The 10,570-nt window shown below is 37.3% G+C and overlaps 2 protein-coding genes across 5 annotated transcripts; one reads left to right on the top strand and one right to left on the bottom strand.

Annotated features, from left to right (window-relative positions):
- On the top strand, window positions 2,672-3,588 carry LOC109844545 (non-specific lipid-transfer protein 1-like). Its single transcript, XM_020413623.1, has 2 exons — window positions 2,672-3,097; window positions 3,395-3,588. Exons 1-2 carry the CDS (start codon window positions 2,742-2,744, stop codon window positions 3,408-3,410), a joined length of 372 nt encoding a protein of 123 aa, XP_020269212.1. The 5' UTR covers window positions 2,672-2,741; the 3' UTR covers window positions 3,411-3,588.
- LOC109844543 (internalin-I) lies at window positions 3,428-9,038 on the bottom strand. Of its 4 annotated transcripts, none has more exons than XM_020413620.1 (8): window positions 8,886-9,038; window positions 8,637-8,741; window positions 8,392-8,546; window positions 6,056-6,273; window positions 5,028-5,640; window positions 4,369-4,938; window positions 4,164-4,272; window positions 3,428-4,047 (listed from the first exon to the last, which is right to left on the bottom strand). In XM_020413620.1, the coding sequence occupies exons 1-8, from the start codon at window positions 8,975-8,977 to the stop codon at window positions 3,972-3,974; spliced, it is 1,938 nt and encodes a 645-aa protein (XP_020269209.1). In that variant the 5' UTR covers window positions 8,978-9,038; the 3' UTR covers window positions 3,428-3,971. The 4 variants fall into 4 exon arrangements, with proteins under 4 accessions (XP_020269209.1, XP_020269208.1, XP_020269211.1 ...); XM_020413619.1 differs by having other exon boundaries at window positions 8,637-8,833; window positions 8,978-9,035; XM_020413622.1 differs by lacking the exon at window positions 8,886-9,038 and having other exon boundaries at window positions 4,369-4,452; window positions 4,555-4,938; window positions 8,637-8,861.

Raw genomic sequence — 10,570 nt, 5'->3', positions numbered from 1 at the left:
GTTGATGATGTTCTGACTCAAGGTGCTGTAACATGTTTAAATTTAAGTGTCGTTTTAATACCTCTATTTTTAGTTTATTTTGTTGTTACTATAACTTTTTTGATATTGCAATAATATCTAACTAAATAATACTTTTAAAACTTAGGTGTAACTGAAACATCATGAAGCTCCAATTACATCTATCGAAACACACCCTTAACTATTTGGTAGTAGTCATGTTCGCATGTTCATTTCGTCCAAGTCCAAGATTATGATTTGACAGTTTGAATTTTTTGTTGATTAGTTGAAGCAACGATTGGTTTCTTCGAAACTAACAATTCATATCGCAAATTTTGTCAATGTTTTTCTTTTAATAAACCAAGTTAGTTGAGGTGATTAATACATGAGTACAGTTTCGCATCGGATAAAATAAGAAAAGACGATGAGTTTAAATAGAAGTTTGAGTCAATACTTAATAGCCATAACTTTTAGGTTAAGATTAATTTTAGGGTTTTTTTATAGATTGTCTATGGGCACTATATAGAAGAGGAGAGAGAGAGAGATGATTGAGGAGGGGCCCCACCTGATTTATATTGGGATCCCCTCCCCAATCATCTCTTTCTATCTCTCTCCTCTTTTATAGAGTGCCTATGAGCACTCTATAGAAAAACCCTTAAATTTAAACTTTTGTTAATTTAAGGCTCATTAATTCTAGATTAATGCTAATTTCTCCCCAACTAATTTGTACAGATGCATTCCGACAAAACCCTGAATTCATTATTGAGCGCAGATTTTCAGTCAATGGTTGCATTGACGCGATAGTTGCTCACACGGATTTGATACTTAATTGTACTGATATGACCCTGAATTCATCAATTTAGAATTGATACAGCGAAACACGTGAATCCTCTCCTGCCACCTTGTATCATTTTTTATGGAGTTTTATTCTTTCAAGCGAGAAGTTTTAGAAGCGTTAATTGCGGATAGATACTTTATAGCTTTACTAGATAGACCTCTTGAGTGATTTTTTTTAGAAAAAATCACCAAGGAAACAAAATATGGGACCAACGGGAAGGGTAGGTAGGGTGTCCTCTTCTAATTGGATAATGAGCTGGTATGACCAACTCATTATGCAATAGAAAGTTTCCTCCTGTTAGTCCCATATTTTGAGTCCTTATAGCAAAACCTTTTTTTTAATCATTGAGAAGGTTAAAATAGGAAAGAAAAAAGGTTCTCTCAAGAGACTTATCCGCACTAATAGCGCCATAAGGGCGTGTCTGCAATCGAGATATAGTAAGATGTGTTACTGTTTAATGGAAGAGCTTTGCTACAGTGACCTAAAATATGGGACCAATAGGGAAGACAAGTGAGGTGTCCCCTTCCTATTGGATAATAAGTTGATCATCATTAATGATAACCAACTCATTATCCAATAGGAAGGGGACACCTCACTTGTCCCTCCTATTGGTGCCATATTTTGGATTCTTAATGGAATTGTGCATAAACTTGGATTTACGTTACATATAAATCCGTGCAAGAGATAGAGATAATTAAGCTAGATTCTGATTGACTTCGAAAATCCCTTTTTCACATGCTCAATCTTTCGTTTGGCCCTACGCATGCTTATGCTTTTCCCTACTTCCGAGTTGTTTCGGGCTCCTGAGGAGGGGAACAACTTCTAGGAAGTTGAGGTACGGTATAGATGTCACAGTAGCATTTAAGGAAGGAGTAGACATAATTTTTCAATGGAAATAAATAATTTTTTTGTCCAAAAATAGCAGAAATATCCTCCGTTTTCTTTGCTTTACTAACTTCATAGTTGTTTCTGCGCGAACAAACATACTTTAGTCAGACAAATTGTTTCGGATTACGTATGAATTGGACTCGCGCCCATTTCATTTTATCCATTCTTGGCCAATTTAAATTGTTAGCTCATAGTAAGTAAACGAATCCTTATTTCTAGGCCTATAAGGCTTGCCTAGGCCATTATTTCAGCACTTAGAAGTTTGAGAATGTCAATTTGGGCATGCCTAAAACATAAAAGTTCAATTGAGGTGAATGAAAAATTAGCGGAATATCATTTAGATTCTTAATGTTTGAAAATCATCAGTGGAGTCCCTAACGTCAACTTAGATCCTTTTTTATAAACTTTGGGCAAGCTTCGCAAACGTGACGATAATGTGGTGCTATCATGTTAGCAAACAAATTAGTGAGATCCTAGTTTCTCCTACCGCGTCAACAAAAATAGTCAAATTATAAGTTTGTGTTAAATTTAGAATTTAACTAAATTTTTTAACGCGGAAGTAGCAAGGCAAGACCATGTCTTACAAAGTCAGCGAGATTTAATGGACTTTATAGAATGGACCTTTGTTAGGAACCACTTTCAAACATTAAGGACTCATATAATATTTGGTCAAATGCTTTGAGCAACCTCCGCTGAAGTTTTACCAAATAGAAAACTATATCATTATGGAAGATTATAACTGATAAATACATCCGAGATATTGTTAGATCCTAGGGGGGTAAGTTCACAAGCAGATGAGCAGACCCCCTCACACCTTCATGCATGCTGATGCGAATGAAAAGCCATGAAATCCTCATCCCTCACCTTCCCTCGCCCCCATCACAACCTCATGATGCATTCACCCTCTCATCCACCCATCTATAAATCATACACTCACCCATTAAATTACTTAGTTAATTAAATCCCAGCCCTCTCGTTAACTCAGCATCATCATTATATATCAATCATTTCAATCCCCATGGCTCTCCCCCTCCGCCGCCTCCTCCTCCTACTCTTCCTCCTCTCCGCGATCGCTATTTCACCGTCCCAATCCATGTCTCCGACGTGCAAGATGGTGGCGCGTATGATAACGCCTTGCGTCGCCTACTTGGCCGACAGGGCTTGGGCCCCGTACGGCCCATGCTGCAGCGGCGTGGCCGCCCTCAACCAGACCGCGTCGACGGGCTCGGTGGCGGACCGAGTTGCCGTCTGCGACTGCATCAAGTCCATCGCCCCTCGGCTCCCCATGGTTGATCTCAATCGTGCTGCGGTGTTACCCCGCACGTGCGGGCTCAACCTCAATCTCACTCTCTCCCCCACCATGGACTGTGATAGGTATGATAGTTAGGTAGTTGACGTCCAAATCGAATTATCTCTCTGTTAATTGTATTTTGTGATAATTAGATAGTTGACGTCCAAATCTAATTATCTCCCAGTTACTTGTATTTGCGTGTGACGTCAGTGTGTTGCTGAAAGGTCTCCTAATATTTATTATTTGGCAAAGCGAAAAAAAAAACATTTAGAAAAATCATGGGTAATATAGGGGTGCATCTGCAATTAGCATATTAAGCAATTGATTTTCTTCAACTTTTTCGCTCAGCTAATATCATGATGCGTCGTTTGTTATTGCAGCTTTGTGTCGCCGTGAGGGGGAGGCAGCTGGGGATCATGGAGTTGGAGGAAACAGAGCAATGGTTATTAGTGTATTAGGAGGTTAATTAGAGGAAATAACTGTAATGCCGTAGGGTGATGTTAGCCAGGAGAGTGTTTTTATCTTGAATTTGTGTAATAATAATCAGTGCCTTGTGCCATTTTAGCTTTGACTACATTGTTTCTTTATGAAGTTTGTTTTCTAACAGTGTCCCCCTTTCTGCCGAGATTGTCATAATGAGAATAAAATTTGGACAAAGATGGGATGAGCCGAACAAAAATTTAACCAAAATTAAATGCTGGTTCCATTTACAGACGTCTCAGCAGTAACTCTCTCCCCCAGCAGTACTCTGAAGATTACATACTTACGTTCTATGGGACAGTCAATATATCCTCATTAACAATGGCTGTCGAGAACTTTTCTTCGAAAAAAAAAAAGATAAAGCCCTCAAATACCATTCTCCTCAAATGGGGTTTTCCCCCTCCTGCTATTTTCCGGGTTAAGCATCTGACCTGGAATCAAATTCATTGGAAAAATCACCCAATATCAGTCATCTGCTTACGGATAATTAACAAGAATGAGAATCATCCTTTGAGTTAATTTGCACATCTCAGGCTTGCTGCATGTGATAGGGCTAAAATGACATGGCGCCAAGTACAGGTTACAGAAGTAAGATTCCTTCAAGCATTGAGCAAAGCAGATGCACTTCAAAGAAAAATTGAGATGCAATACAAAATACAAAGTACTTACTCCTTCCTCAAAATCGTTGGCAACATTTCTCGTCCTTGCAGCGTGAGATTTGATAGGGGTGAAAACCGCAAGTCCAACAGTTCCTCTCGAACGTACTTTATTCTCTCATCTGAAACAATTACCACAATAAAAAAGAAATTAGATGTGAATGCAACAATTAATTAAAAATCTTACAGATAATAGTGCAATCATTTAAGAGTCATACCTACAAAAATTGGGACTTCGGGTAACTTTTCTCCCCCATGCCTTGCTCTTGGTCCTTTTGAAGGATTTTGAAATGAGGATGAACCAATAGCAGAATTCATACCTACTAAAATTGGGACTTCGAGTAACTTTTCTCCCCCATGCCTTGCTCTTGGTCCTTTTGAAGGATTTTGAAATGAGGATGAACCAATAGCAGAATTCACATCATGTCTGATTTCAATTCTAGGATGATGCTTACAAAATAATGAAATAACATCTGCAGTTAAAAGCCAACATCCTCTCAAGTCTAACGTACGAAGCACTGGTGAGGGACTATACAAAAGAAGCCCTGAGTTTGTCAGCACAGCACCACGAAATCCTAGAATTTGCAAATTTGGGAGAGGTGATGATAAAGCTTGGAGGGCAATATCAGAAAGATTATTGCTCTTCAGGTATAAACATTTCAATTCTCTAAAGAAAGCCAAGGGATATAAAGCCTCGTCTCTAACTAAAGTCTCTTCCAGATTCAGATTTTCCAAAATACTCAGATTCTGTAGCTCTATCAGTGAGAATGTTTTATCCGAAAGAAAACCTGTTATTCCCATAAAAAATAACGATTAGAACACAACATATATTAATCTTCTGTCAAAGTGACAAAATTTTGAGGGAGAGATTTCATACCTTGAATTCCTGTGTGGCTTAAGTCAAGTGTTCTTAAAGAAGTCATCATCCCTATATATGGCAAAGAGGCATCATCAATTGCTGTGTACGAAAGGGAGAGAGTTTCAAGGTTTGACACATGACCAGCCAACAAAGCAATTGCCTCAGAGGTGATCTTGGTCTTGCTGAGATTTAAGTACCTCAAATTGTCTCCAACATGTGCTAAATCATCGATTAAACTACCGCTCATATTGCTTGAGCTGAGATCCAAATGCTCCAGCCGCCTCATATTAACAAGAAAACTGAAGTTGCAAGTGGAAGAGCCAGAAATATCTAAGAAGGTCATACAGCTTGCTTCAACATTTCTAAGAACTTCGCTAGGATCAACAATAGTAGCTCCTGTTAAAAGAAGCTTTGACAAAGGAATTCTAGTTTTGCTTTCTCCATCAAATAAAGCATGGACGGTGCAGTTACTCATGTTTAAGGTTGTGACTGAAGGAAGATGTGGCAACACAGTGACCTTAGTCCAAGCTAGATTCAGGAAGTTCAATCTGGGAAAATTTTCAAGAAGAGCAGCTCCATTGTTGGAAATTTCACTGCCCCATAAATCCAAGTACTCAAGCCCTGCCAACGACTGCACCAAGATAAGAGAATGATCCATAGTGAACATCAACACAATTTCATTAGTACAATCAATGCGGTAAAAAAAATAGACAAATCATTATGAGTACAAGAATCGAAAACCGCACTATGCTAAATTTTGTATTGAAAGTCACAACAACAAAAAGAACTTTATCCCAAAATTTTGGGGTCGCCTACATGAATCTTATTCTTCCATTCAGTTCTATCATGGAAGCATCATAATATCACTGTTTAACTTTATGGTAACAGAATTTTCAGATAGTTTTCATAAGGGAGGGAACATTCGTCAGGAATTACTGGTAATTGGACCCTCAGAAACAAATGACGTCTGTTGGGAGAACAATATAGTAGCTGAATTGTGAATTTCAGTATGGAAGACATTATATAAAGGTATATTCAAAAGATACCTGTAATGAACCCAGTGCCTTGTCAGTTACAGGTATCCCTCCTAAATCCAGGGTTCGCAGACTTGTAAAATAGGAGAGAGCTTTCACACCCTCAGCACTCATGCCAGTTTCAGATGCAAATAGCTTTTCCAAACTTGGAATAGATAACACATGCTTAATACCAGCATCTGTAACCTTTGAGCATCTTGACAAGTCCAACTCTTTTAAACCATCCAATCCTAAGACCAAAAAGATCATATACATATGAGATCAGATTCATAATCAACTTAATGAATGTAAAGTTGTGAGACAGAACACATGTGATTAGATAGATAAAAATAGATAGATAAAAATCTGTAACTTGATGTCATACAACAAAAAAAACCCAAAAAAATAAAATAAATAAATAAATGGGAATGTGCAGATAAATCTCCTTAACTTTTTTATTATAGTAATTCCCCTGAACTTTAGCTTATCTCAGAGAACATATGTTGCATGGGTACAGGACACAGTAAATTTGTAAAAAGTAGGGTACGAGTACATGACTATATTAATATATCTATACACATATATTATATATTGGAATTAATAATTCATATGAGAACACTGATGAGATTTAAATTTCCTATAACATTTTTTTTATTATGCGGGTTATAAATTGGAAAATCACTAGTTTTTGAACTAGACATCCAAACGATCCTTTAAAATCATAATTTCGAACTGATCTATGTCCAACAACTTTCAAGAAGTGGATGTGAAGTGTGGGATATATGTCCAGAAAATGTATGACAATTTTGTTAAATTAACACATGTATTGTGTAATCGATTGCATGCCCGAATAAATATATGCATATATGCAAAGAGTGTCCAAGGAGAAGGAGTTTGGGTATGGGCACGTGTCCATTATGGGTATGGCTTCATATCAGAAGTACCCAGGTAACATAGCAGAAAACCCTCATGAAGTTTAAACTTTTCTCACCGGAACACCCCGGGGGGTAAAGGAGCTGTGATTGACAAATAACTACACTTTTTTTGAGAGGAATAATCTCCAACGTAGTCATTTGTCATTTACCGGCGACTTACCCCCTTCCTATGGTAAAAACTTATAATCACATACAAATATACAATGGACAATGAAAAGAAAGGCATTGTGGCTCGGTAGTTTCTCCTAAAAAACAGAACAGGCAAAAGAAAGAGACAATATGTTATGCCTTAAAGCACATACAGCTTATAGATGAGGGATCACACTGATACAGGAGATCATAAACATGAGTCTGGTGTAGTCATGCTTAGCAGCCATAGCTCTATTGTGGAGGTTTACGATTCACCAAAGGAGGAGCAGATTCTTGCATCAACCTTCCTCACATGCATAGGTTTGAGATGAAGGACCCACTTTCAACATGCCCAAATTCCAAATACAAAGGGATGATTGGATGGAAACAAAAGAATTTGGAATAAATTTTTTCCAATTTTAACAATACTAACCATTTACCTTGTGTGTGTATTCCAAATACTCAAACCATCACGCATAATGAATTTAAATATATCGCTCAACTACCTTTCAATGTTTAAAATTTTATCATCTACATAAAATTTATAATTTAACTATTGGACAATATTTGCAGTTCTGTATCTGAGAAGCAACCTAAGAATGAAGCTAAGCTTGTGCAATTTTCAGTAAAATGTATACGCATAAATGAATTAGATTAACAGTTAAATAGCATGGAGTACCCAAGAGACTTAACATAGCAGTAAACTCACCTAATGCTCTCACTTAGTGCTCCAAAAAGGACTACAGAATTCAGACTTTTCAGCTATTTTGAACATCTTTTATTAAAAGATTATGATAAGGATTCAATGTAAGCACGGAATACATAGTATCAAAGGTTTTCAAATCCATTCGAAGCTAGAAACTGTCACAATGAAGGAGAACAAACCCAGCACAAAGCAATTAAAATGTAAACCCCCACAATAGGCAAGCCTGGTTGCTTGTTAGCACAAGCGAAACCTTTCCTATTTAAAGCACAAACTTTTACAGAACACCCAATGAAAATTTGAAGAGGAAAAAAAATAGTCCAATAGGATAAAAGATTTTTTTCACCTATATACCCCCAAATCAACCATATCTGCATTACCCCTCAAATCTAGATGTCTTCTAAATTTACCCCCAATTCAACCATACTTAGTGAAATACCCCAAACTTAAAGATCGTTAGTTTTTTAACATAACCCATTAGAATTGCCATAAACTGGCAAATATTTAGATTTAGAAGGTAAATTCGCGGTTATGGTTGATTTGAGAGTATATAGGTAAAAAGCACATAAAAAATTACCACAATTTAATTTAGAAATTGATACCTGTAACAGGCCAAAGAGCATGATTATTCAAACTCCTGCAATCCGAAAGCTTCAAAATTCGAAGATTCCGAAATCCCCCCAAATAAGCCATCCACTCAGCATCCACGCTGCTCTCCCCACTCAGATCAACCTCTTCAACGCAATGCTGGAAAACCCTGCACAAAATCAAAATAAATTTCACAGACTCCAACAAAAAAGGTCCAAAATAAAATAAAAAAAAGTTAGGGCTGGGGTTTTGAACGGACTCGAGGAGGGAAGGGTAGAGGAGGCGGCGGTGGCGGAGGCGGCGGAAGAGGGCGTCGGCGAGGTGGGAGGGGAGGCGCTCCAGGGTTCGCTTCTGACGTCGCCATGTCTCGACGATCTCTCTGCTGGAGCTCGCAGATTCGATGCAGAGATTTGCGAGGGATGGACTCGTCTTCCTCTTGCTTTGCTTTTTTTCCATTTTTTTTTTATTCCCCCTCTTCTTGCTGATTAATTGCTTCTGACGTCGCCATGTCTCGACGATCTCTCTGCTGGAGCTCGCAGATTCGATGCAGAGATTTGCGAGGGATGGACTCGTCTTCCTCTTGCTTTGCTTTTTTTCCATTTTTTTTTTATTCCCCCTCTTCTTGCTGATTAATTGATCCGAAGTCAAAAAGGGCAGAGGGGAGCAATTGATAAAAGAGGGGCAGCGTGGCGAGCAAGAAACTTAATTTAATTGTTTAGTGCGGGAATTTTTTATTTTATTTTTTGACCTTTTTTTTCTTTTTCTTTCCCTTGGTTGGAATTATTTTTTATTATTTTTTCCTGACTTCAAGGTCAGCTTTCTCCTAAAATCATGTCTTTTTTTATGAAATCACTTTACAAGCCACATCAGCATATGAAATCATTTTACACTATTTTCACAACTACAAACAAACAATTGAAAGTGATGAAAGCTGACATTGGGACCCACTTTTTTACACTTTCCATCCTTTTACATGGTAAAAACATACAACCAAACAGCCCCTAATAACGATTCTTTCATGCAAGAAACAATAATTTACAGATTTAACCTTGAATGATTAGGGTTTTTAATGACACGCCTCCCGCTTATATCATAGTTGCATATTTACCCTCTAAATTTCACATGTGTTAATTTACATTCTTTCTTATTGATTTTATAGGGGTAGATTAGCATGCCCGAATTCAAATTTAGAAATAGGATAATTTTGAGGGTACAGAAGCAAAGGGTTACTAAAGGATAGAGAAGACATTTTATCAGTTTTCCCTTCCAAGCTTAAGATACGATAAAAATATTAAAAAAGAAAGATAGTTTAGCTCAAGATCAAAGAATGAAAGTGTAAGTTAACAAACAATATCCAATCAAGGTATCTCAGGACGATCGGAGAGGTTTGCTTCATGTTCAACGGTCCCGGATTCGTATAATGTAGAAGTCCTCTAACCAAGCTCTCCCGTTGCAATAAAAAATGATCGGATAGATTTGCTTCATGTTCGTTCAACTCTCCCTCAGACATAGAAGTCCCCTATAACAAAGCTCTCATGTTGCACCCCAAAAAAATAGGGATAAATCCATATATAAGATAAATAGGACAAATTTTCAAAACCATCCGGTTTTGAAATTTATTCCTAAAAAAGACCATTTTCAACTTTAATTACAAAAACAGACCCAGTTGGATGAAACTGGGTCTGTTTTTGAAAAAAAAAATTCAAACTTCACGGGAGTTGAACTCCCGTGAAGTTTTTTCTCATAACAAAACTTCACGGGAGTTCAACTCCTGTGAAGTTTGAATTTTTTTTTTTTTCAAAAACAGACCCAGTTTCATCCAACCGGTTCTGTTTTTGTAATTAAAGTTGAAATGGGTCGTTTTTTATAAATAAATTTTAAAAAGGGATGGTTTTAAAAATTTGTCCAAGATAAATATGTAGGTCATATATTCAAGGTGGCTAGACCATGAGAACCCAATCTATTTGGACTTCACAAATTAAATCAGTTTTAGTGGGTATAAATCTGGTCCCAGGACTGAAAACTAGTTTTCAATTTGACAAAGGGAACAGAGTCGGACCAGTCATTTCTTTAGTTTTTCTTAAACTAGCTAGTCTTCTTTTATACATACCAAGATAGCGAACATCACATTGAGCTCGTATGATCTCTTGTCTAAATTCGTAACCACGGTCTGGCCTTCGTACGATCAGAAGA

The sequence above is a fragment of the Asparagus officinalis genome, chromosome 6 (genome assembly GCF_001876935.1).
Source record: "Asparagus officinalis chromosome 6, Aspof.V1, whole genome shotgun sequence".
Lineage (NCBI taxonomy): Eukaryota > Viridiplantae > Streptophyta > Magnoliopsida > Asparagales > Asparagaceae > Asparagus > Asparagus officinalis.
The sequence above is the reverse complement of the archived record's forward strand: the minus strand, read 5'-3'. Positions and strand labels throughout refer to the sequence as shown.

What these genes read in the sequence shown, in the direction of transcription:
- LOC109844545 (XM_020413623.1), top strand. Translation starts at nt 2,742, where the DNA reads ATGGCTCTCCCCCTCCGCCGCCTCCTCCTCCTACTCTTCCTCCTCTCC.
- LOC109844543 (XM_020413620.1), bottom strand. Translation starts at nt 8,977, where the DNA reads ATGGAAAAAAAGCAAAGCAAGAGGAAGACGAGTCCATCCCTCGCAAAT. An exon ending in AGCAGAGAGATCGTCGAGAC is followed by an intron (nt 8,742 to 8,885) that starts ATGGCGACGTCA and finishes GATCGTCGAGAC; the next exon opens with ATGGCGACGTCAGAAGCGAA. An exon ending in CCAACGATTTTGAGGAAGGA is followed by an intron (nt 4,048 to 4,163) that starts GTAAGTACTTTG and finishes ATGTCATTTTAG; the next exon opens with CCCTATCACATGCAGCAAGC.